General features: G+C 41.2%; 1 protein-coding gene across 6 annotated transcripts; it reads left to right on the top strand.

Annotated features, from left to right (window-relative positions):
* The first annotated feature begins 716 nt into the window (after positions 1-716).
* cyp2r1 (cytochrome P450, family 2, subfamily R, polypeptide 1) lies at positions 717-27,914 on the top strand. 6 transcript variants are annotated; one of them, XM_069897686.1, is made up of 5 exons: positions 717-1,244; positions 16,695-16,836; positions 23,745-24,377; positions 25,619-25,948; positions 27,662-27,914. In XM_069897686.1, the coding sequence occupies exons 1-5, from the start codon at positions 1,005-1,007 to the stop codon at positions 27,835-27,837; spliced, it is 1,521 nt and encodes a 506-aa protein (XP_069753787.1). In that variant the 5' UTR covers positions 717-1,004; the 3' UTR covers positions 27,838-27,914. The 6 variants fall into 6 exon arrangements, with proteins under 6 accessions (XP_069753787.1, XP_069753798.1, XP_069753826.1 ...); XM_069897706.1 differs by lacking the exon at positions 717-1,244 and adding an exon at positions 16,410-16,487; XM_069897697.1 differs by lacking the exon at positions 16,695-16,836.

The raw sequence follows: 27,914 nt of genomic DNA, 5'->3' as shown, positions 1-27,914 counted from the left end.
AATATCCACTGTCTCTTTCCCTCCACAGATGCTGCATGACCCACTGCAATCCTCAGTTCGTTTGCTGAGCCAGGCATACTCTGGTTCAGCATGAGTGGAGGGTGCCATTGGATAGAGAAATAAATCAAAGAACGAAGATTCTTTTTTAAAAATGCAGCATCCTTCCTTATGCGAGTAGCTTGAGAGGTGATCCCACTTTCTTTCCCACCAACAAGTCATTGGGATGCAATCATTGCATTGCAAGATAAGAACTGACTTTTGCAAGGACAGACCCTTAACCACTCAAAATTGAGAAAACGCATTTGGAATGGGACTGAGAATCATTTAGAAGCCTTGTCTGATTGGCAGAAGAAGCACATGCACCTCACAAAATGTCATCCACCTTGGCCTCTCTGTGGTAGAGTCTGGCTCCCACACTAGTCTCATTGATCGTCTCAGAACAGAATCAGAAGTTAATGTCATGAAAATATCACAACATTTGTTTTGTGCCAGGATTACAGGGCAAATATTTCTCCAAATCACATTTCAAAATAAATAGTGCAAGAAAAAAAAGAGACAAAGTAAGGTAGTGTTTGTGGTTCATTGTTCATTCAGAAATTTGATGGCACAGGGGAAGAAGCCACCTGTTCTGCTGAGTGCTGGTCATCAAGCTCCTGTAAATTTTGTCCCTGAGTGGCCAGAGGATAGAGGCTGATTTCCTAAGACATTGCATCTTGTAGATGTCCTCAAAGGAGTAAAGTCTGGTGCCTTGATATCACAGGCCGAGTTAACAACCCTCTGGGATATTTCTTTCCTTGTCAGACTCTTCCGCAGCCCCTTCCCGTTTGAGGAGCACCCAGCGCGCAACCACAAACGCCCAGGCCGGCCTGATTGACAGCCACGTCAATCAATCAGAAAGACGCGGCGTTTGGAGTCGCTCCAATGAAGGAGCGGAGTCGGCAACAGGCGGCCGATGCGTGAATGCAACATGTGGCGAGGATTTCTTCGCGGCCAATGCGTGAGCAATGTCAGTCCATGGGCCCCACTCGCTCGGGAAGGCGCCCACCTTCTCGGCCGTCTGCAGAACTCTCGGCACCCTGCTCTTCCTCCTGTTGGGGGTGTGGCTGGTGCGGCACCTGCTGAAACAGAGGAGACCCCGGGGCTTTCCCCCGGGACCCGCCGCTCTGCCTCTCATCGGCAGTGTCTTCTCCCTCGTCACCGAGCCGCACGTCTTCATGAAGAAGCAGAGCGAAATTCATGGACAGGTATGCGAGTCCCGATGGTCACGGCGCGCTAATCAGCCTCATTCATGTCTCGTTTCAAAATTGCCCCTTTAGATATCGATGTTGATTCATTGCAGCAGGTTTAATCCAAATGCAAGGGTAAACTTTGGAAGGGGGAAAAAATCAACAAGGACCTTTGTACTTTACTTATGTGCTACAATGTGTGATGCTCAAGTACATCACTTCCCAGTGGGACCGCAAGTGGGATCACCTCTGAGCGTAAACGTGCATTTACCTAGCGCCTTTAACTGAGAAACTGAAGTGGACGCTGAAGAAACTTCATAGGAGGATGGCAAAAAGGGAGAAGATTTGGAGGAGGGGTGTGAGTTCGCGGAGGAACGTCAGTGGGGCTGGATATTCAACCAAGTAATTTAATACCAAGAGCATTAAACATTCCCCCCCCCCCTGAAAATTGAGGGCCTTGGAAGTGGAACAAGTGGAGGCAAGAAGAATCAAATCGTTCAGAGCAGTCTGGGCAGCAGGATCAGAAAATGCTTGTAAAAGTACCGCAGTGAAACAGCCAGCATTTCAGGTCGGCAACCTTGGGACAGAACGGAGAAGGAAGAGATACAAATTAGTTGTTAGGAGGGAATGTGGGAGAGGGCGTCTCTGATGGGATGACTCAAATCGCTTGATTGCTCCCACTGTTTAAAAGCACTTGGATCAATAGTCCTTTCATTTTTACCCAGGGCACTTTTTCCTTTAGAACCAAAAAGGACACAATCTGTTTTACAGGCGCGCACGCTCACACTTAATCTTTATTAATCTGTCTGAATTCTAATCACAGCCTGTAATATCAGTCATGAGCATTTTGCTGGGCTCCTGGAGTCCAAGGTTTTCTGCCCTTCAGGAAAGTTGGTCTCCTACCTCAAGTGGTGTCAGTGCTCCCTTGACTGGACCCCACAAAGTGGGCCTTGGCTTGCAGTGGTTGCTGTTACTTGGTGAATGGGGTAAGTTATACCCTTGCTGTGCCTTTGCAGAATCTTCTCTTGGCTTGACCTGTTGGATAGCAAAGTGTGGGAGGGTCATCTGATTGCAGACTCTCAGCCTGAAAGGTCAGCTCTCTGTTTCCCCCCCCCACAGATGCTGCTTGACCAGTTAGTTCTGACTGCAGTTTGTTTTTTTTTCCTCCAAATTCCAGCATCTGCAGTTTAATCAGTTCAAGGGAAACTTAGAATTCGACTTTCCAAGTAAGGTAGGTGTAGGAAACAAAGGTTCCATTCAGTTTGGATTTGTACTGCTTCTCCTTCATTGGACTGACACTAATGTTAAATATTCAATAACACTGAACGACAATTATTTTCAAAAGGTTTGGTTCCTGAAAAATATTGCAGGTTATGATAGACAACTTCAAACTGAAAACGATAATTTCAGATTTGCTGTATCATGTAGGAAATTGGAAAAACATTAACTCATTGAATTTAGCATGTTTAATCACATAATTGTCAGAAATAAAACTTCTCACACATGAGTCTCTTTAAAACTGATGACACGACAAGCTTTATTTACAAGTCTGCAGAGTTGGACTCAACTGGCTTCTCACCAGTTAAGCCCCGATACATACAGTGCATTGATTTTTATACCCTTGTTGTTTGCCCTTCCCCTACTTATTAATACTGTTTTAATTGGTTAGTATTGCAAAAGCATTCTAAGTACAACTGCATTTTTAATTATCACGTTCATTACGTACGCTGCGAACTCTACATACACTAAATTCTGTTTCTCACCCTTCTTATCAATCTTTTGTCTCCTGCATGTCTCTCACTATGACCATGGAAAGATATGTTTAAAAAAACATATCCAGCTGAACCTTTTGTCCTTGGCTGCTAGTAAGCTCCCTGTCCGTTCTGGCTTCCCTTTTTATGATTAATCATCACATTTTAACTTAAGCCATTTTAACCTAAATTCTCTATATATAACAATCCACCCCTTTCTCTCTTTAAAATGTGTGTATGCAAAACCAGAGTCCATCAGGGCATGGTGGGCCTGAGTCACCCTTCCAACCGTTAAGAGGGAAAGGAGTGGTATTAGGAATCTGTATATAATGACCCATATTATTTCCTTCTTTTTCCACACAAGGGGTATATGGATGTTGGGTGGTATTTTCTGCCCAGCATTTCTCAGGAACTGAGGAATGGGAAATAAAATTACCCTCCTTTCTTCCCCAAATGTGGTCCTGAAACAGGACCACTGTGTCTCTGCATTTCTTACATTTCACACCTGATAAAGACATAGGCAAACTAAGAAAAATCAAAGAACATAACAATAACATTGTGAATCAAGTCTTTCTGCGAAATCGCAAGGTAAGAGGTTTTTCTCCAGGAACACAAGTCCAATCTGAGTTCGTATCAGGGTCCTGAGGCGCCTCTACAGGTCCCTTAAATCTGGATGCGTGCGTCCACCCCTTCTCTCTTGTTCGTGCTGCAGCCTCTGTAGTTAAGAGAACTTGGTATGGACCTTCCCACTGGGGCTGGAGTTTTTCAGTTTTCCAGGTCTTGATGAGAATCCAGTCTCGTGGTTCCACTTTGTGTAAAGAAAAGTCTAGAGGCGGTGTTTGTGCCAATAGTCCTCTCTTTCGTAAATCTGTAAGAGAGCGTGACAGTGCCTGTAAATAGTTCCTAACAAATATATCCCCTTCCCCCAAGGTGGGACACCCCTCAACTGTACTCCAGAAGGGAAGCCCAAACATCATTTCATAAGGGGACAACCCTACATCTTTTCGTGGGGCAGTACGAATTCTTAATAAAGCCAGGGGCAGACACTTTATCCAAGGCATTTTAGTTTCCACCATTAATTTTGTCAATTGCATTTTTAGGGTTCCATTCATACGTTCAACCCTCCCTGAGCTTTGTGGATGCCAAGGGGTATGCAATTTCCAAGAGACCTGTAATGCATTACAAATCAATTGCTGGATTTTTGAACAAAAATTTGGACCCCTGTCTGAGTCTATAGAATCCATTATATCATATCTGGGGATTATCTGCTCTAGGAGGAGGCGAGCTACTGTAGAGGCTGTAGCATTTACTGTTGGGAAGGCTTCCACCCATCGGGTAAAGTGATCTATTACCACCAACAGATACTTCCATCTTTGGACTTGAGGTAACTCTGTGAAGTCGATCTGGATACTTTGAAAAGGGCGTATGGCTAATGGTTGACCTCCCATGGTCCCTGTCCTCATCACCTTTTTATTAATTTTTGTGCATAGGTGACAATTCTGCACCTCCTGTTGGGCCAAGGTGTAGATTCCCTTACACACATATTCTCGAAGCACTGTGTCACATAAGGCTTGGGTGCCCCAGTGGCTCTGATGATGCAGGTGTTTTAAAATATTGCGAGTTATTTCTTTATTTAGAACCATTCTTCTATCTGGTGTCTTCCATGTTCCATCAGGCAGCTGGCTTGCGCCCAGCTGAGCCATGTCCTTTTCTTCTTTAGCAGTGAAAATGGGAGCCTTCTTTATGCCTTGTCTTATTGGGATTAAGGTCAGCAAACGGACTTCTTGTTGCATGGTTGACCTTTTGGCTTCTTCATCAGCCAGTCTGTTTCCAATTGCTGTCGGGGTATCTCCCCTCTGATGGCCTGGTATGTAGACCACTGCTATTTCCTGGGGTAATGTCAAGGCTTCTAAAGTCAGAGTAATCATCTGTTCGTGTGCCAATTCCTTTCCTCTTGATGTAATTAGACCACGCTCCTTCCAGATCTTACCAAAGGTATGCACTACCCCGTATGCGTATTTGGAATCAGTGTAAATCGTTCCAATTTTCTTTGCCAGTATTCTGAGGGCTCTCTGCAAGGCATATAGTTCACAGGACTGTGCTGACCAGCTTCCGGGTAGTCTCGTGGATTCTACTACTTTCCAAGTATTTCCTTCTATTATAGCATACCCACTTCTTCTCATTCCGTCAACACATCTGGCGGAACCGTCAATGTAGAATTCATATCCTTCTCCCAGCGGAGTATCGCAAAGGTCTTCTCGGGTCTTGGTCTGAAGATCCGTCAACTCGACACAGTCGTGCTCCACCTCTCTCTCTGTTTCACTGCCGTATAAAAACTGAGCTGGGTTGCAGCTATTAATCTTTGCAAACTGTAGATCTTCTCCAACCATTAAAATGGTTTCATACTTTAATATGCGAGAATCAGTCAGCCATCGATGGGCAGTTTGTGTTAATAAAACACTCACAGAATGGGAGGTGTACACAGTCATCTTTCCTCCAAAAGTAAGTTTACGTGCTTCCTCTACCAACAGAGCAGCAGCCGCTACTCCCTGGATACACGTCGGCCATCCGCGAGACACTGGGTCCATCATTTTGGAAAGGAAAGCCACTGGGTGTCGCTGACCGCCTTTTTCCTGTGTTAAAACCCCCACTGCTGTTCCTTGGTTATGAGTGACAAATAGCTGGAAGGGCTGTTTTAAAGAGGGCAGAGTGAGTACCGGGGCTCGTGTCAGGCGATGCTTCAAGTCCTCAAACCATCCCTCCTCCTCCTGGGTCCATTTCAATGGATATTCATTTTCATTTGTCAGCTTTTCATACATAAACTTCACCAACGCTGAGTAGTCCTCTATCCATAACCTACAGTAACCTAAGAGTCCCAGGAATTGTCTTATTTCCTTCTTATTACGGGGTAACGGCATTCTAGTGATTCCCGCAATCCGTTCAGGGGTAATCCGTTTCTGTCCTTTACTTATCTGGTGTCCCAGATATACCACAGTTCTCTCAACGAACTGTAACTTGTTCCTGGACACCCGTAGACCCTTTTTCCCCAGATAATTCAAGAGTCTAATTGTATCTCCCCTCATTTCTTGTTCCTTGGGTCCTGATAATAGTAAATCGTCCACATACTGCATTAGTTGGGAATCATCAGATTGTGGATAGTCCGCCAGGATTTGTTCTAGCATTTGTCCAAACAGGTTCGGAGATTCAGTGAACCCTTGGGGCAATACAGTCCACCGAAGCTGTCTCCGTCTACCTGTCCATGGATTTTCCCATTCAAACGCGAACATATCTCTACTTTCCTCTTCTAATGGACACGTCCAGAAGGCATCCTTCAAGTCGATAACACTAAACCACTCATGGTCTGGGGGAATCCGACTCATAATAGTATAGGGATTAGGCACCACTGGGTGGCGGGTCTGAACAATAGCATTCAAACTTCTTAGATCCTGAACTAGGCGATAGGATCCATCTGACTTTTTCACTGGGAGTATAGGGGTGTTATAAGGTGACATGCATTCTTCTAATAGTCCGTCTCGTATTAGAGTCTCAATTACCGGCTGTAGCCCTTTTCTCCCTTCCAAAGAAATAGGATACTGACGTTTCTTTACCGGCTGATGACCTGGTATTAATGTGACATGTAAAGGTGGGATGTCCAGACCTCCTCGATTTCCCTCCTTATACCAGACTCTCTCGTCAATCTGCCGTTCATCCTCTTCCTTTAGAGCACAGAGGTGGACTCGCACTTCTCCGTCCACAGGGAGAGCACCCAAACCTAGGAGAACCTGTAAGTCCCTTCCAAGGAGGTTAAATCCAGCCGACGGTAACAACAAGAGGTCTTGTACCCCTTCTCTTTCTTCCAGTTTCACTGTTACTTGGGGAATTATTGATACCATTCTGGGAGCCCCTTCTATCCCAGAAATTTTCAATTTACTTTTTACAGGTTCAGTCCCGATTGGCACAGTTATTACACTACTTCGTTCCGCTCCTGTGTCCACCATAAACACCACCTCTTCTCCCTTGGGACCAATTTTTAGTTTTACCAGGGGTTCCCTCTTATACTTGGTCCCTAACATTTGGAACCCCTGACCCCCCTAATCTTCTTCCATAAGTTCGAGGGCACGCAATTCCCTCTTGTATCGGGGGCATTCCCTCTTAAAGTGTCCTTCCTCATTGCAGTAATAGCACTTAACGAACCTCCGGGGTCTTCCCTCTCTTGGATATCTTGGATTGTTTAGAGGAAGGTTTTGTTTTCTTTCCCCTCTGGATTCGGCATTCATCTGTCGGATAGTCTGTACCATAACCTTTGTCGCCCTCTTTTGATCTTCTTCTTCTCTCTGCACATATACTTTTTGCGCCTTTTTTAACAGGTCGCTTAGGGGTTTTTCGCTCCAGTCCTCCTCCTTTTCTAGTTTCTTTCTAATGTCCTGCCATGATTTGGAAACAAATTCAATTCGAATAAGCTGTTCACCCATTGGTGTACTAGGGTCCACGCCCGCATACTGTTGGACATTCTTTCTCACCCTCTCCAAAAAATCAGTAGGGGACTCGTCTTTCCCCTGGTGGTTCCCAAATGCCTTGGTGAAATTGTGACCCTTTGGCACAGCCTCCCGTATCCCTTTAATTGTCCACTCTCTATATTGTCTCATACTTGCCAATCCCTCGGGTGTTCGTTTGTCCCACCTGGGTTCATTTAAGGGATATTTTTGTTCATGGGGTCTGGGGTCCCCAGGTTGTTCATATTCCCACATGAGGAGGGCAGCCCGTCGAATCATCTGCCTCTCCTGGGGTGAGAATAATGTTCCCATTATTGCCTGCATCTCTTCCCACGTATATGTGTTTGGTCCCAGGAATTGGTCGAGCTGTTCGGCCAGTCCTATAGGATCTTCCAATAACTTTTTCATTTCTTTCTTAAATCCCCGCACCTCTGTACTAGTTAGGGGAACATTCACATATCCCGTTCCCCCTCCCGGTCCTCCCATAGGAACTTCCCTCAGGGGATTTAGGCTTATTGAAAACTTTGATGGTCCTGGACCAGTCTGGGATCTTGTCCAGGGTCGGTTTACCGGTGGAAGTTTAGGGTCCGACTCCCTTAATTCATTCTTTTTTTCCCGGCCCCTTTTGGGGCAATCAGATTCATCACCTTTCCCCTCCGGTAATGAGCTTTCCTCGGGCGCAGTAGGCACCGGGGGAATATAAGGAGGGGGAAGGTTGTCCAGAGGTTCCCACTTCTTTTCTCCCGCTACCCTCACTTTAAAACATTTTGTTAAGGATCCTGGCCAGGGAACCCAACAAAATGCATATGCTGACTCTTCTTGATTCACCTTTGGTCTCGAATTTACATATATGTTTAATGCTTGTCTAACCCAATCCTCATCAGATCCAAATTTCGGCCACCAGACCGAGGAACCTTTAATAGGTTGTTTCGACCAAAGGAGACAATATTGAACCATCTTTTTCTTGTTTTTGTCTCGATATCTTTTACTATCCCAATTTTCAAACATTCTCCCCAAAGGGCTGTCAAGGGGAACTCCCAGGAATTGTCCTGAATTTTCAGACGAGCCCTTAGATTTTGATCCTCCCATTTTCCCACCTAGATCCGTTTATCGTTGCTGAGGACCCTCTCATTCTGGACCCTACTCCCTTCTTCTCAGACGCCTCGTCGGAGGTACTGTCCCTCCTTTGGTTACCGCTGAGGTTTCCCTGGGGTCGACCCCTCTCTTCTCGGCACTTCGTCGGAGGTGCTGTCCCTCCTTCGGTTACCGCCGAGGTTTCCCTGGGGTCTATCCTAGAGTCCCACGACAGGGTCCTCACGCCACGACAAAAGCTCTATACCTGATCTATTACGTTAGGTTTTTTTATCCTAACAGGTGTATCCCGTTACACCTGTTACCCAATCCCCACACCACAATCGTAAGTCGTCACTTACCGGTGTCTTCTCGGGGATTGAACCGTCACCCTTCTCCTCTCCGTCTTGTCGTGTCACCTTGTCCGGATACCACTCGCTCAAGCCGCCCGAAGCGACGAGCAAGGGACTAGGAGCCGCTGAACTCAGCGGGGTGCACCACCTCCGATGTCCCTCTTCTCGCCTCCCCTCACGGCCGGAGTGTAGATCCCGGACGAGCCCCCATTTGTCAGAAATAAAACTTCTCACACATGAGTCTCTTTAAAACTGATGACACGACAAGCTTTATTTACAAGTCTGCAGAGTTGGACTCAACTGGCTTCTCACCAGTTAAGCCCCGATACATACAGTGCATTGATTTTTATACCCTTGTTGTTTGCCCTTCCCCTACTTATTAATACTGTTTTAATTGGTTAGTATTGCAAAAGCATTCTAAGTACAACTGCATTTTTAATTATCACGTTCGTTACGTACGCTGCGAACTCTACATACACTAAATTCTGTTTCTCACCCTTCTTATCAATCTTTTGTCTCCTGCATGTCTCTCACTATGACCATGGAAAGATATGTTTAAAAAAAAACATATCCAGCTGAACCTTTTGTCCTTGGCTGCTAGTAAGCTCCCTGTCCGTTCTGGCTTCCCTTTTTATGATTAATCATCACATTTTAACTTAAGCCATTTTAACCTAAATTCTCTATATATAACAGTAATGACACTGACGCATTGTGTTAGTTCAACTGACGTAAAAATGTTTTGCTGCTGATTTTATTTTGTACTCTGCATCTGATGCCTCTCATGTCAGTGTCCAACAATAGTTGGCCAGTACTGATGGATTCTAGTGGCCCCGATGATGTTTTTCCATGGTCGCAATGTCCTGGTGAAACTTTTCACCATGCTTGTCACTGACCGCACCAAGATCAGCAGGGGGGAAAAGGCCAAGTGCGAATGCAGAAAATTAATTTTTAGTGACATGTTGCACTCATAGTTTTGAATGCTTAAAATAGATTTGAAATATGACAGAAAATAATAAAAATAGGTTATATCTAAAAATTCCCCTGATTGTGATAGGAAAATTTTAAGTGATTTTTGTGATCAACCACCCAAAATCCATTAAAAAACACCCAAAAATGTTCAGGAAACAAAATCTTTGTTGTTCAGTGATAAAGTGATCAATGGATCTGGACAAAGACAGTTGCACCAATTTTTGCCCTCATATCACTAATCTATCAGCTCAGACGCAGCTGGTTATTTGGATTTGGATCTTCAGTTAGTCTCAGGTTAATTTGGCCAATCTTCCCCTGATTCCCAGCTCCCTATTCAGAGGAGCTGCTTGTATGCAGTCCCTCCTCTGAGTCTAATCTAGCAGATTTGACCAGAGAGGCTACACTGTGTCTGCCCCAGGAGATGGATTGCTGTCTCATTCTAACCAGCTAAATTTATCATTTTAAATGATAATGAAAATTTCAAATTACAACTGAAAAGAAAAGGAATAGGTGTGGAAGTATACGATTGTACACAGTTTACAAAGGCAGTGACAAGATATTAGAACAATACATCATCTTTTTGGTGTTTTTAGAAAACAAATTCTATAATGTCAAAGTATTCAAAAATGGAAATACCTTTTTATTGCACACTGTTGCATCCCTAACCCAAGGCCCCATGATGTGTGCTTGTGGAGGGTCAATTTTCTCTTCCATGTGGCAGTTTTGACTACCAAGGTGTGTAATGAGATGACAATGATAAATTGGCCAAATGTGAAAAGAGGCAGATACATAGATGGTTTTGTACATTCGAGCCCAGCTCCAGAAATCATTTCACCATCTGGTGACACAGATTTACTTTATTCTTCAGATCTTTGGTAAAAGTTTCAGGGGTGCTTGCTAACTGTGTTCTGACCTGAACACTTAGAAACTTAAGTTTATAACTTGTGTTGGTAAGGTTACCTCCCTCCTGTGGATATCAACCAGTTCAACTAGGCTGATCCTTGCAGCGATGTGAAGCCCAATACAGAAGGCGTGTTAGTTACTTTGCAGACTGATGCCCTGTGAAGATGCAACACAATATTCTCCCTCTCCATTGCATGCAACCCGAGTGACCCTGTTCTCAGCCCATTGAAAGATCTCAGGGCAATCCAACTGCATTTAGTTAATTTCTTCATCCTAATATCAAAAGTATGTCTAGTGATGACTACATGTTTAATTGCATTTGCATCTCTTTATAAAAAGAAGCAATCCAAGCCAGCATGCAACAAGAAATAGACAATCTGGGCTGTTATGTGAATGGATATACTTAACTACTCAGCAATAGCCTTTCCAAAGAAGAAGGATCTAACCAATTTTCCATAACATTCTAATTCTATTACTAATTTAAATTCTCCATTAATCATGACCTGTGGATCATCATCTATCCAAAGTGTAACCTGGGTAATGAACCTGGTCAGGTGAAAGACAACTCAGTGAGGGAGCATTTTGGTGATAATGACCTTTAGGAGTAGACAAAACTGGTAAAGTGTTTAATCAGAGAAGGGCTAATTACGATGTGATGAGGCAGGAACTGGGGAGTGTAACTTGGAGGAAAAGCATAGATGCAATGTGGAGGATGTTGAGGGACCACTAGCGTGGTGTTCTAGTTAGATTTATCTCACGGAGACAGGGATAAAATGGAAGGATTAGGGAACCATGGTTGATAAAGGAGGTGAGGCAGATAGTTTTTTTTTAACTTAACTATAGACATGCAGCACAGTTACAGGCCATTTCAGCCCACGAGTCCGCACCGTCCAATTTACACACAATTAACCTACATCCTCAGTACGTTTTGAACGATGGGAGGAAACAGGAGTCCCCAGGAAGAACCCATGCAGATACGGGGAGAACATATAAACTCCTTAAAGACAGTGCGGGATTCAAACCCTGGTCTCGATCACTGGCACCGTAAAGGTGTTGCACTAACTGCTACGCGAACCGTACCACAGAGGAAGAAGGAAGCATATGTTAGATTTAGGAAGCAAAAAACTGGAAGGGCTCATGAGAATTATATGGTAACCAAGAAGGAGCTTAATAAAGGACTTAGGAGAGCAAGAAGAGGGCATGTAGCCTTGGCAAGTAGGATTAAGGAAAACCCAAAGACAGTCTATGCATACATGAAGAACAGAAGGATAACGAGAATGAAGGTAGGGCAGTTAGCAGCATGTGCCTGGGAACAGAAGATTTTGCGGAGGTTCTAAATGAATACTTTGCTTCATTGTTCACTAGTGAGAGGGGCCTTATCAATGTGAGGACAGTACATGTACTGGAGCATGTTGAGGTTAAGTAAGAGCAAGCGCTGGATGTTCTTACCCAGCTCACTATATGAAGCAAGGTAAGAGATTGTTGGAGCATTGGCAATGATCTTTGTGGCCTCCGTAGCCACAGGTAAGGTATTAGATGACTGTAGAATGGCAAATGTGATCCCTTTGTTTAAAAAAAAGCTAATAGAGGGAATCCTGGAAATTATAGAGTAGTGAGTATTACGTCAGTGGTTGGCAAACAATTGAAAAGGATTCTTAAGGACTGGATTTGTGAGCCTTTAGAAAAGTATAGTCTTTTTCAGAATAGTCAACATGGCTTTGTGAGAGGTAAGGTGATGACTTACTTGCCTCCGAGTTTTTTTGAGGAAGTAACAAAAGAAATTGATGAAGGTCGGGGGGGTAGATATGGTGTATATGGATTTTAGTAAGGCATTTGACAAGATCCCCCATGGTAGACTCATTCAGAAAGTCATGAGACATACGATCCATGGAATCTTGACTGTATGGATTCAGAATTGACTTGCCGGAGAAAGCAGAGGGTGTAGTGAATGGAACATATTCTGCCTGGAGGTCAGTGGCAAGTGGATTTCCACAGGGATCCATTCTGGGACCCCTGCTCTTTGTGATTTTTTTTTATATATATAAATAACCTGAACAAAGAAGTGGTGGGATAGGTCAGTAAGTTCACAGGTGAAATGAAGGTAATATAGAAGGTTGTCAAAGGTTATAATAGGATATAGACAGGATGCCTAGTTGGGTGGAAAAGTGACGGATGAAGTTCAATCTGGATAAGTGTGAAATAAAGCATTTTGGAAGGTCAGATTTGAAAGTAGAGTACATAGTTTATGGCTGGGTTCTTAACAATGTAGAAGAACGTATGGACCTTGGGTTCAAATCCATCAATCTCTCAAGTTTTATGCTCAGGTTGATTGGATGGTTAAGCAGGCTTATGCTCTGCTGGCCTTCATTAGGTGGGGGATTGAGTTCAAGAGTTGTGAAGTAACGTTGCAGCTCTGTAAATCTCTGGTAAGGCCACACTTGGAGTATTGTTTTCCATTCTGGCCTCCTCATTACAGGAAGGATGTGAAAGCTATGGAGCGGGTACAGAGGAGATTTAACAGGATATTGCCTGGATTGGAGAATGTGTCTTACGAGGGAAGGTTGACAGAGCTACAGCTTTGCTTGCTAGAGCAGAGAAGGATAAGAGGTAACTTAATAGAGCTCTACAAGATTATAAGAGGCATAGATAGGATGGACAGCCAGCACCTTTTTCCTGGGGTGAGATGAGCAAATGCCAGAGGACATCTATGCAAGGTGAGGGGAGGAAAGTTAAGGGGAGACATCAGGGGTAAGTTGTATTTTTACACGGAGAGTAGTGGGTGCCTGGAATGTATTTCCTGGATGGTGGAGCAGGCTGGTAGAAAGGGATATTTAAAGACTCTTGGAAAGGCACATGGATGCAGGAAAAATAGAGAATTAATGGGTGTGAGGTAGGGAAAGTTTAGTTTGTGGAGTGGGTTTACATAGGTTGGCACAATATCGTGGGTCAAAGGGCCTGTATTGTGCTGTTAAGTTTGATGTTCTATGTAACTCGATCAGCTATATAAATTCTATGGCTATGAAAGAAGGCGTGAAGGCCAAAAATGGGGCATTCTGCAGCGTGGCCTAATCTGTCCAAGCCTTTGGACTATGCACAAGACACAAGTCTACTGTGTGTCAGAATGTTCTCCATCAACATCAATGGCCAGTCCCTGCTCAATATGCATGGTAACGTGCCCCATCAGACCTTACTCAGTGACTACAAGCGGTAGTCACCTTTACTGAATTAATAATTAGATGGTTATTTATGTGATATAGATGGATAAAGAATAAATGGTATAATATTGTAAAATATGTATGTCTACTCTGTACATCAAATGAATGTCACACTCTTTGACATAAGGGAAGGTTTTAACTGCATGATTGCTGCAATAAGATTTTAACTCCACAATTGCTGTGATAAGAGCTGAGAAACAGTTAAACTGAATGAACCCAGTTTCCTGCTGATTCTCTGTGGCAATTTCTTTTCATTGGGTAAGATTCTTGGAAGGCTTAATGTTGGTAAATGCAGATCCACAGTGTATCCAGTCCCAAACCAGGCAAATTTTCTGACCAGAAGAACCATCCAAAACAAATGTGAGTAAAAAGGTCCTTTGGGGGCCTTAGAAAGAGCACAAATCCAGCTAGGTGAGAAACATCCACCTCAGACCTTCAATGTTTTCCTGACATCCACCCTCAAACCAAACTTCTTCTGATTTCTACAGAACTATGCTTACTGTGTGTAAAGCTCGTTGAAAGAATCGAAGACTTGTTGATCCAAACCAAGGCTTTTATTATCAAAAGACAGGAGCTCTTCACAGGAGGCCGACCAGTCCGGAATGATCCGACCTGGCTTGGGACACAACCCTTTAAGGCCCAGACAATAGGCGTGGCTTAGCTCTCAGCCAATCGCTGTAAGCACAGTCTAGATACAGTAACTATATACACTATGTACATTGGTGATAGATCTGTACTATCACACTGCGTTACTATTCCACTCTTTCTGGTCAGTACATTTCTGCTCGAAACATCTGTTAGCTGAAAATATTGAAGATATTTACATTTGAAAATTATTCTGTAATGTGAAGTCTCTGATCATTAATCTTTCCCTCACACAGGGCACCAGGTAATCAACAACCCCGTGTCCTTTTGTCACATGTCAGCCGTATTACTCAAAAGCAATCAATCCAGGCTCAAACATATTCTTTGATCTCATGGCTTGGGAGGAACCCTCAAGCTATGTTGAATCAAAAGTAATAGATGGCTCTGCTTTCACAATTAGATTAGACATCTGTTCATTAATGTAAGCAATATTGATAAAGAAAAAGAGGCTTTACTTCAATGTAATTGACTTGGATCTAATAATCAATTAATACATCAGAACACCATCTGTGGAATATTACAGCACTGAAGAATCTGATCCTGCTGCTTCAGTAAACTTGTTCAATTAATTTTATTTCTCTGATCTTTCCTCCAACTATTTATATAATTTCATTTTGAATGTTGCTGTTGAATCTGTTTCAGCCATGCTTCCTGTTAGTGTATTCCACATCTCAAAATTTGTATTCTTTGTCTCACCTCTTGCTCGTTTTCTACTCATCTTACAAGTGTATCCTTTATTTGCTGACACTCCCGCCTTTGGAAAGGGCTTTTTTTTTTCTTACCTATTACTTACGATTAGTAAAACCTCTATCAAATTGTCTCTTACAGAAATGCCTGGGAACATTCAACAGGTCAGGCAGCATCTCTGTACAGGGAAAGAGAAGTAATGCTTCAGGTTGAAGGCACATTATTAGAAAGTTTCAGAGTAGGTGGAGGGAGGAGAGAAGATGAAGGGACTATTTCTGATTGGATGATACCAGAGCTGACATGATGCTAACTAATCTTGTTGATCGATTGATGATGGAAGTTAAAGAGCAAGAGCACACACAAAGGAATATGAGGTCTTTCAATTTCACGGCTGTAGGACATACCCCAGCAAGTCAGTTGATGCTAGTGGAGATGGAAAACCTGAACCAGTGTTACAGATGGATGATCTATGGCAGAACTGGCAAGCTCTGCTGGAGATCATCACAGTTTCATGGGCCAGAAAGGTCTTCTACCATGCTGAATTGTTAAAATTAAAACAGAGTATGAACTTGAAGAGCAACATATATTCCACCCTCATAGCCTAGAGCACAACAACAAGAACAACTTGGATTTTCTAACTACCACCTCAATTCAGTTCCATCTCTTTCTACTGTTTCCATCTGTCTTTTACCTGTTCCTGCTCTTTTCTCAAATAACGACCCACCGAGCCATTTGTCTACTCTTTCCTCTATTATTATTCCACCCTGTTTTATAATCTCTATTGTTTTGTCAATAGTGGGAATAAAATTCTCACTTATCCTCGTCTGTTTTGAAGGTGGCTGTCATATTTGGCCCAAATTCTGTTCCCGTGGAGGTTTGAGAAATTGCATACAAGAGTCCTTGCTATTTTCTTATTGGATTGTCTCAGTATCTCGAATGGAAACCATCGAGTCTTTTTGATTCATCCAACTTATATAGACCATATTTAGGCTGTTGTCATTAGCATCTCACATAATTCTCCATTTCAAATATTTATCCTTTCTAGGAAAATAATGAAAAATTATTTTAAAGACTTTAAAATACATCCTATTCCAAATTATCATGAAGCAAAATGTGGAAGATTGTTGCATTTTTAACCTGCAAATGGCACATCTCATTAGCATTAGTTCTACAGGTGAGTAAAGTGAAAAATATTTCAGCCCACAGAGAAATGTTAATACTGCAGTTAGCTTTGCAAAGCAGAAAATGACCGTCATACTATCCATTCTGAAATTACACATCTCTATTTTTTTAAATAGTATACAGTGCTTTTCCACATCATCTGGTTTATTGAACTGATTACCTTTAGTTCACCTTTAAATGCCACTTTCTTGTTTAACAGATCTTCAGCCTTGATCTTGGTGGCATATCAACTGTTATCGTTAACGGGTATGATGCAATCAAAGAATGCCTTGTCCACCAGACTGATAATTTTGCGGATAGGCCATCTCTTCCTCTCTTCAAAAAACTGACAAACATGGGAGGTAACCATGGACTAAGGAATACCATTTGCCAAACACTTGTTCTTGAGAATTCTTTATAGCCCTTCTTTGCCTCATGATTTACAAAACTAGGTGTAAAGTGTGCTTAAAACAGGGTGGGCAACTCTTTTTTAAATCACCTTCCACCTTAAGTGTTCCCTATGCCATAAGTGCTCTGTGATTGGTGAGGGTGGTATGTGAGTTTTTAAATAAAAGGTTGCACATCTCTGGTTTAAAACATTAAAGATAACTGGTAAATAGAATTTAGAAAAATGCAGATGAAAAAATAAGAATACAAAACACTCTCGATGTTGTTACTTTAACAATAAAATCCAGCAAACTGGCCACAAGGAAGAACATATTTATTTTCAAATATTGCACCAGGTTCTTTTCTGAAATTTGGCTACAAACACAACTTTTATCATTCTTTTCCTCCTTACACTTCGCTTCAAGCACAAGAGTGTGAAAGGCAACTCAGCAGTAGAGAAATTGTGGATAGAAATTTAAGTGAAATGGGACAGAATAGTTTCCACATTTTTTTTTGTGTGTGTGTTATCAGACACTTAGGCTATATATGAGTACAGAAATAGTAGGTTGGTAAAGGGATTGTCATGGACAGATCTAACTTTCCAAAAAGATGCTAATTGGGACAATTACAGTGATAAAGCAGGAAGGGAATGATATCAGTGCAGCACTGATTTAACGTTAACATTTTAGTGACTTGACTCCATTAGAATCAGCATTTATTATCACGGACATGTCACGAAATTTGTTGTTTTACAGTAGCATCACAGTTTAAACATTCATATTAAACCATCTTACAAAACAAATAAAAATAGTGCAAGAAAAAGAAAAAAAATCAAAGTAAGGCAATGTCTCTGGTTCATTCAGGAATCTGATGGCAGAGGGGAAGAAGCTGTTCTTATGCCACTGAGAGCTCTCCCATCTACCTTCTCCCATTATCAATCTTTTATTCAACAGCATCAAGAAAACCCACTGCCCCTTTTACACAACTTCCAAGGGACCAGCAGCCACTTTCAGAGTTGTCTCTTGAGTTATTCGTTCTGGCTGTCACTGCAAATGTTGGGATGTTTTACAGCCTTGGTAAAAGTTGTGGTAGAATGCCAGGACGACGTGATCCTGGTATTCATTCCAGGTTGGATTGGATAAGCTTCAAACCCTGTGCTTGGTTGGTTTAAAATAGAATCGTAAAATGCAGCAAACACTCAACGGGTCAGTCCACACCAATGAAAAGAGTTAAGGTTTCATCATCAAAACTGGGAAAGAGACAGAAGAAGTTTGTCAAGATTTGAGGAGGGAAAAACCAGGTTGAATATGGGGATAAACTGCAAACAAGGTGAATGGGAGCAGTTAGAGAGTGAGACAAAGAAATGTAGGAGTTGCAAATTGCAGAGTTGGAAGATGTGCCCAGTGGGTCAGGCTGCGTGTGACCCTCACTCGCAAGGAAATTAAAAAAGATAAAACTAATCAGCTGAACCGATATCACAATGGATCTCTTTCTGATAGAAAAATCAAAATCAATTCTAGAATTCAGTATTTGGTCCAAAGGCTGTGTTGTTCTCAGACAGAAGGGGCACTGGTAATCCAAATTTATGTTGGGTCTCACTACAACAGTTCAGGAGGCTACAGATCAATAAGTGAGGGTTAGAAAGGGACAGAGAATAAAAATGGCAGACAACAGTTAACTCAGGGCGATTTTTGAGCTGAATGCAGGTCTCCAGAAAGTATTAGGTTTCTCTAAAGTAGAGGGGACCACTTTATAAATACTGAAAGCAGAACACCAGATCAGAACTATTGGAGATGCTTCATCTGGAAAGACCATTTTGGTCCCTGTATAGCAGGAAGGGAAGTGGTGCAGGGGCAAGTGTAGCATTGGCTGTGGTTACAAGCGAAAGTGTCATCAGAGATGTAGCAAGGTGGTTTCCCATGGTATGGGAGTCTAGGACAAGAGGGCACAACTTCAGGATGAAAGGGCTTCAATTTAAAACAGAGACGTGGAAAAATTTCTATGGTCAGAGGGTTGTGAGTCTGTTGCCACAGGTGGCTGTAGAAGCGAGGTCATTAAGTAAGTGTACTGAAGGCATAGATTGACAGGTATTTGATTAGTCAGGGCATCAAGGGTTACAGGGAGAAAGCAATGGATTGGGGATGATTGGGAGGATGGATCAGCTCATGACAGAATGGCAGAGCAGGTTCAATGGGCTGATGGGCCTACTTCACCTCCTCTATGTTGTGATCTTGTGAATCTCAAAAGTAACAATCCCTAAATGATACTAAAAATGGGATACATGTCTGGTGTTGGAATCTCTGAAGGAGGCAACTTGTGAGATGGAAGGAGAAAAACAGCAGAATTCTTCATGTCCTGTCCCACAGGAAGGAGGAATAGATGAGACGCAGTCAAGTGCTTCATTAATAATGGTGGAGGGTGAACCACAATTTAGGAAGGAAGACATTTCAGAGGCAGATGCCTGGACCTTGTCGAGTGCACAAAAGAGGTGGAAAAATCAGCAAGTCATGCACTATTCATTAGAAAGTAAAAGGTGGTGACACCCCCCTCCCCCACCTTTTTGTGATGAAGGACTTGGGCCTAAAACTTCAACTGCCGTTTACTTCCTATGATGCTGTGTGACCTGCTTAGTTTCTCTAGCTCTTTTGTCTACTGCACCTTTGAGGAAATCCTTTGAGTATAGTTCCCTCCAGTGGTACAACTGTATCATTGCAATGCAATGATACTGGTTTTTTGTAAAATGTGACTCCATCAATTAACAATCTCTTAAACACCTGAAAATTTGAACTTCTCTAGAGCATTTAGGAAAGAGCTTTAATGGTGCCTTTCAATTTTAACAACAAAACTGCTGTTAATTTGCTGCCTCATTATCATACAAATGTAGAATACGGTAGAACTCCAAAAGTTGGATGCCAGAAATCTGGGCAACCCAAGAATCTGGACTTTTCATAAACTCTCAAACATTTCAAATTTAGTGGGCTTTTGTCTGCACCACAAAGGACAGCAGCCACAAGCAGCCACATTTGTTGACTGTATTTTTCTTTAAAACTGCTCGCTATGATAAATGAAACATGCTGTATTTGCTAATGAATAAACTATCAAAATTTCTTCTTTATTCTTCCTTAAATTTGAATTTTAAAAATACTGTCCAAGATACAGGAAAATCTGAACCAACTCAATCCCTCAGCAGACTGGATTTTAAGACTTCTACTGTAATACAATCCAGAAGAATGGCAGTCATTCAAGGTTGTACTGTCTGCTTCAGAGAAAATCATTGCATCCTGCTCTTTCACCCTACCCAACATTTTCTTCATTTTATCCATTTCCTTTATGAAACAATATTCCCTACTATGAGGCAGTGTGTTCAAAAGCTAATCACTTATTTTGAAATTTCTGAATTAAGTGCGTAAGACATTACTGGTGGTCCACCTGGACTTATTCATGTGCTGGGCTGTGTGGCAACAGTTCTGCATTTACTCCCTCATAACTATCATCCACTTTTTCTCTTTCCAGTAAAATCTCAAATCCTGACTTGTTGCTAAAGAAGTTTCTGCTTATGTTGTCTCATATTCTCTTAAATCTATGCTCTGTAGTTATTGTTCATTCAGCATTTAGAAACATTTTCTTTATTTTATGTTATTTTAAACACTTCTATTAAATCCTGTGAATACTGTACCAAGGAAGGCAACTCCACCATTTTTGCTCTATCCATGTCATTGTAATTCATCAACTCTGGAATTAGCTTTTCTGAAATTTTTCTTGCCACCACATCCTTTCCAAATTGTAGTATCCAGAAATGAGGACAACCTCATTTTTATTTAATTTACTGCAGTTTGGATTCTATCTCAGTTTTCAAATCTGCTGCCCTAAATCTTTCATAAATTTATTTTTAACCCTCTTGAGCTCTTCAAAAATTGTTTGTATAAACCTCACATTCATCTATTGAAAACCCTTCCTCCCCCCCCCCCCCACCGAGAAATTGTATAATCTACTTTGTATCCTCAATCTGGCCACAAAAATGTACAACAGTCTTTTTAAATCATCTTAGTGAATGTTTTCCCTTGGTGGTTCTGGGCAGACAATGACCCAGTGACAAAACAAAAATGACTGACTACATGTTTCCAAAGCAGGGTGATTGGGAACTAAGAATTCACATCTCATTACAGTGTGTTACTCGGTAAATAAAATAATATGGGATGAAAAGCTCATATGAATTTGCCAGTAATAAAAACAGAAAATGCTGGAAGTACTTAGCAGGTGTGCCTGCATCTGTGGCTGTCAAAGAATAGAACATTTTTGAATGTCTAACATTCATAATAATTCAAAAGACAAGTAAAAAATTCAGTATAAAATGTTGAACATTCTCAAAATTCAATCACCTGAACTACATAAATAAGATCATCAAATCAATCAAAAGAAGTAAAATTCCTTAAACATACCTTCTCACTTGCAAATACTCCTCAGTATTCAAATGAATAAACTCTCCATTCTCTTGCCGAGTCTAATCTGTCGCAGATTCAACAGGCAAATTTCCTAGCATAACTGCAGCAAGCTTGTGTTTCGTTGCAGGAATCCATTGTCAGAATGAAGATGTGAAATTGCCAGCAGAGCTTTAGCAACAAGTCAGGATTTGAGATTTTACAGGAAAGAGAAAAAGTGGATGATAATTATGAGGGAGGAAATGCAGAACTGTTGCCACACATCCCAGCACATGAATAACACCAGGTGGACCACCAGTAATGTCTTATGCACTTAATTCAGAAATAAGAATGATTATGCCCTTCCTCACACATATCTCTTAAAATATGAGGATGTACACATATATATTGGGAGACCTGTCCCAGAAAGAAGCAACCAAAGTCCATCTCACAGATTTATAACTTTTAAGGAGCCCAAAAATTACCCCGACATTCATCCTAATTCAACAGTTGGACATATTGGCACCATGGCACCCAGATAGGAGGAATTATCCATAGGGGTATTGCACATAAATTCTGAACCCAATGCAGTTTAATTTAGACATAAAGCATGGGCATTATAATAATAGGGCATTTTGTCCCATGAGTCCGTGCCACCCAATTTATACTCAATTAACCTATACCCCCAGTACATTTCAAACGGTGGGAGGCAACCGGAGCCCCCAGGGACAACCTATGCAGACACAGGGGAATGGGGATTTGAACCCCATTCCTGCTCGTTGGTGCTGTAAAGGCATTGCACTAACCCTACGCCAACCATGCCAACCCAGATGACATTTAATGACATTGCACTAAGTAATGCAGGGATGACTCCTGACCATCTGCTGATTATCCTGAACTCAATGTTGAGCAATTTGAGGGGAATAAGCAGTGATAATAGAAAGGGGACAGTGTAAACTGGGGGACAAACCCTATCACCCAACTCTATCAAACCCCATGTCTCAGTGAAATGTCACTGACAAAGTCTTAAGGGACATTATTCTTGAGGTGAATCAAAAACAGAAAATGCTGAGCATATTCAGAGGATCAAACGATGTCGGTGTTGGTCAAGGACTCCTTATCAGAAAAAAGTGAATAAACAAATGTGTTAAGTTGAAGAAGGCAATGGGATGGGAGGGGGGGAGTAGTGGAGAGGATAAGGGAATATCTGCAGTAGCGAGCAGCTCAAAGTGGTCAAACTATAACTATCTTTAGAGACAGAAAATAAGACAATGAAATAGAAGGGTAAGCCCCACCAGTGGAAAGATTATAAAAGAATGATCAGGAATAGTTGAATTCAATTTGAAACCCTAAAATTACAATACTCAGAAGACGAGTTGCTGTTCCTCAAGTTGAAGTTCAGCACAATTGGAGAGAAGAGAGGTCAATGAGGTCATTTCCTCCAACACTTCAACAGTGTTTCAAATCTCTGCAAATTTGTTCCCCTTAAGCACGACTAGTTGCCTTCAGAATTCTCTGATGGATTCCAACTCCATTACCTCAGGGTGGAAACTGGTTGTCTTCATATCCTCTCCCAATTCCTGTGCTGGTGGAATACCGGAATTGAATTCTTTATTGTCACATGTACTGAGTTTGATCTGAAGAAATAATGTTTTTATTCATCCAAAAATATCACTTATTTGTGATGATCTCCTGTCAGATCTTCACTCAAACTCTCTTCGTAGAGCAACTTCAGCTTTTCCAATGCCTTGCATCATTTTGATATACCTGATACACCAAAGTTTGACATCTTCCAAAAGTGCAGTCATTTGTCCCATTTACTGAGTCTACAAGAATAAAAGCTGCTAATAAAGATTAGTTGACAATTAAGTATCGGCAGAGTCAATGTCAAAACAAATCTAATCAGGGGCATTAGGGTAATCGCAGTGGGGAGTGGGCACAAACTGCTGCCCGTGTGGCAGTTTCGTGTGCCGTTCAGATGGGAGTGGCACAATAACTCATTTTGGGGGTGGGGGCATGGGCCGCAGATGCCCCCTCCATGACACCGACCCTGAGTATTGGATCATTTTCTTGAACACTGCTCCAAAGTAGTGCCATGATGCTATGAACACTCCATTCTTCTACTCACTGACATCCACTCAGAGAGCACTAAAGAGTGAATGTTCAGAATCTGAATTAAATGGTAGTGGTTGGACAAATAAAATTTTAAAAATGTTTATTGAAATGACACCACAGCTCACAGTGAGGCCAGTGAATGTTGTTTCTGTTGTTTGCAAATGGAATACTGACTTTACTCCGATTCTGCCCATAAATGTATTCTACTGAATTGAACCTGTTAGATTGGAAAAGTAGCCATCTATGCAAATCAACTGAAATCAATCCTAATATTAATAACTCATATATAACTTGATATTATTAAAATGTATTCATATTGTTAACTGAAAATAAAACCACTCTCTTCCTAGGACTGTTAAACTCCAAGTATGGGCGTGGTTGGGCTGATCATCGCAAGGTTGCTGTTAATTGCTTTCGTTGCTTTGGACCTGGTCAAAAGTGCTTTGAAAACAAAATCTCTGAGGAATGTATGATTTTTTTGGATGCTGTCGACATCCACAAAGGAAAGCCGTTTGATGCCAAGTGCCTTGTAACCAATGCAGTGTCCAACATTACAAATCTGATTATTTTTGGAGAGCGTTTCACTTATGATGACACTAATTATCAGCATATGATTGAAATATTTAGTGAAAATATAGAATTGGCAGCCAGTGCTTGGGCATTTCTATACAATGCTTTCCCTTGGATTGGGATTCTACCATTTGGAAAGCATCAGCGTTTGTTCAAAAATGCAGCAGAAGTGTACGACTTTTTGCTAAAGATTATACAGCGGTTTTGCCAAAACAGAACCCCTCAGAAACCCCGGCATTTCATTGATTCATATCTGGATGAACTAGAAAAGAATATTAATGATCCAGAATCTTCCTTTTCAACAGAAAACTTGATCTTTACTGTTGGAGAACTCATTATAGCTGGAACAGAGACAACAACTAATGCACTAAGATGGGCTATTTTGTTCATGGCACTCTATCCAAACATCCAAGGTGAGAAATCAATATTTGGGCAGATATCTCACAGAAATTACAACACTTTAAATTTAGACATACAGTACAGTATCAGGCCCTTTTGGCCCACAAGCCTGTGCCGCCCAAGTACGTGCAATTGATCTACAAACCTTGGTATGTTTTGAAATGTTGGTGGAAACTGGGCACCCAGAGGAAACCCACACAGACATGGGGAGAACATGCAAACACTTTACAGACAATGCTGGATTCTATCCCTGGTCGTTGGCGCTGTAACAGTGTTGCATTAACTGCGCCACCCCATTTTGCTCACAATTCCTTTTGTGAGCTTTTATTACTTTCTTTCCTCTGAGAATGCTTTGACTTAATGACATAGTGGCAGAGTCTTTAGAACTTCTGCCTCATACCATCAGAGACTCAAGTTCGATCACAGCCATGGGTGTTGTCTTTACTGAGTTGGCATGTTCTCCCGGTGATGGAATGGGTTTCTTCCAGATGCTCTGGTTTCTTCTCACATCCTAAAGGTATACAAGTTGGTAGGTTAAATGGCCTCTGTAAATTCCCATGAGTGTGTAGGATTTGGTGGGTGTTGATGAGAATGTATGGAGATGAAAGGAAAGGTTACATGTCATATTAGTGTAAATCGGTAGTGCACCAAAGGGCATGATTCTATGCTTTATGACTTTATAGTTTCAATCTAAATATAAATAATTAAGTATCAGGGCTCATTTGACTTCATTAACGACACACAGTTTTTCTTCTAGTAAATCTTATAATTCTTTTAGTTATGAAAACCGTAATCATCATCAGGACTAGATTCACTGTTAACATTCAAATAAATAGACATTGCATTGAAACAAAAGTTAAATTAAGTTTATGGCAAATATATAAAAATCATTGAAAATCAAAAGTGCGGTAATATTTATTCTTATTGGCCACAGGAAATCTTGAATTCTTGAACTTCCACTTTCATCATTGCTGTAAGGAAATGATGATCGAAAATGGCACAGAACAATAATGTGCAGTCATTTACAGCAGTCTTAAGCAACGGATAAGTGACATAGAAATGAGAAAACAGGAAGTAGTTAATTTAAGTCCTAGACAATGGAGAAACATCTTGTATACGTTCTGATGATTGGTGCCTTACTGACCACTCGGGCTGATAGGGTCACATAATTGTTCTCAACAAAAATACTTTCCAACTTAGTTATTTCAATATATATTAAAAAATCACTAAGATTCTTAGTTCTTTCATTTTGCAGAAAAAGTGCACCAAGAAATTGACACGATTGTGGGAAAGAACCAAATACCATCTCTGGAAAACAAGTCACAGATGCCATACACAGAGGCAGTATTACATGAAGTTCTGAGATATTGCAACATAGCACCACTTGGCATTTTCCGAGCAACTACCAAGAACACTGTTGTCCGAGGCTATTCCATTCCAAAGGGAACCACAGTTATAACAAATCTTTATTCTGTACATTTTGATGAAAAATATTGGAGTTCTCCAGATCTGTTTTGTCCTGAGAGGTTCCTGGATAAAAATGGGCAATTTGTGAAGAAAGAAGCATTTGTTCCATTTTCTATTGGTAAGTTGTGGGAAATCCATTGTAATACCATACTTTCTCATTTGATTAATCTTTCTAATTTGAAGGCAGTTTCAAAATGTAAAAATCTTTTTGACAGCTGAAGTGACTCATGCCATGCTGTCAAGGGAAGAATCAGATGTAGAATAAGTAACTTGATAAGATTATGCCTCAAGGGAGTTCTACCTTAGGCCAGTAATCTGACACATAAGTATCTGGGATACTAAAGAAAATTCAGACACTTTTTGCTTCTGGTCATTGCCCATTAAGTTTTGCTCCAAAGCAAATGTCCAGCAAGAAGACCTTAAGATCTGGTGTTTACTTTTGAGCAGAAGAAATGAATTAGGGAAGTTTAATTGAGGACTTTGATACTGTCGAATAATTTCCGAGTGAGCAATTATATTTGCAGGAGCATGAGGAACAAAGTAATTAAAAATGAAGGAATTACTATCTTGGATTTCATAATTTAGAAGTGCTGTTCTCAAATTATAGTATATGTGGCTAATCACTATTTACAAAATTGTTGAATGCTTCATTGAGCAATGTCATGCTCATCACTTTCACAGCAAAATACTGCATGTAATATGGTTTTCCATGTATTGTTTTCAGTGCTGTATAAAGCAGATTAAATTCTGTTATGAGCACAGACGACCCCAAAACCCAGCAGCAATAGATATTCACCAAGATAAATGGTAACTTAGACAAAAGTTGCTTTTAATTATCTTTAAACATGAAAGCAGGATCAAACTTTAACTTATCACCATTAACTTAACCCCCTTCTAAGTGCACGTGTTTGTAATGTGTGTGTAAGATGAGAAAAGTTCTTTGATTCACACTCCAATCCCGCTTCTCATTCCTCCAAGTTCACAGGTTGCAGGCAATTCTTATACTGTGCACAGAATTTAACATTTATGAAGTTCACCAAGCTTTGTTGTTTGAAAGGTAAATGGTTACCACTTTGGAAGGTTCTTGTCTGTTTTCAGAGAGAGATTTGTTGTTCGCTGGACACAAACTGATCCCTGAAAATTAGCCACATCAGTCTCTTGCCGAAGAAACTTGCCCCATCGGGGGTTTTTCAGATGATATCCTCTTTCTTTCAGGTTACTACAGAATTCCTTTTTGTTTCCCTTATTTCAAGCGAAACATCAGGCAGCCAGTCCTCTCCTCTTGTATGGATCACAAGGGTTTTGTCCAGGCTGAACTAAGTACTCACAACCCATCTTCAAAATGGGGTTTTTCCACAAGCTTGCCTTGTTCCAGTCTCAGTTGCTGCTGCTAAACTGAATTCTCTCTCTCCCTCTCAGAGAAAAGCCTGTTTTACTCTCTCTGCATGCAAAACCACATGACCCTCTTAGAACAGCAACATCCACTCAGACAGACTATGGCTCCAAACCTAATCCTCTGAGGTCTTTCATCTGTTGCTTTTCAAAGCAACAATCTATTAGTGAAGTTCCTTTGACACTCCCCAAAGCTTTTGCAAAGGCATTCAGAGCCGGCCTGTCTAACTTTGAAATGTTTGTATGTGACCTACACAAAAAAAACCTTTCCCCAATTTATCTTCCAAAATCATACCTATATACAATATAAATCACAACGTATTCTGTCACAATTCATAATTTTGGAAACTTTGGAAGGAAAGTTGTATTCATACTCTATTAAACAACTTCAATTTTTAATGAAAATTGGTTAAATTGTCTTCAATTTTATATTTTATAGGTCGAAGACATTGTCTTGGAGAACAACTTGCAAGGATGGAGTTTTTTCTATTTTTTACTATGCTGTTGCAAAGATTTCAGATTCATTTTCCACCAGGAAGTATTCCAAATCTGAAACCTAAATTGGGAATGACATTACAGCCTCATCCATACCTTATTTCAGCAGATAGGCGCTAATACAAGAATATTGAAGTAACCTGTAGTTACCCATCAAAATAAATAATTCCAGTATGGCAGGGGGTGGGGGGGGGGGG

This window comes from Narcine bancroftii, chromosome 1 (assembly GCF_036971445.1).
Source record: "Narcine bancroftii isolate sNarBan1 chromosome 1, sNarBan1.hap1, whole genome shotgun sequence".
NCBI classification, from domain to species: Eukaryota; Metazoa; Chordata; class Chondrichthyes; order Torpediniformes; family Narcinidae; genus Narcine; species Narcine bancroftii.
The sequence above is the reverse complement of the archived record's forward strand: the minus strand, read 5'-3'. Positions and strand labels throughout refer to the sequence as shown.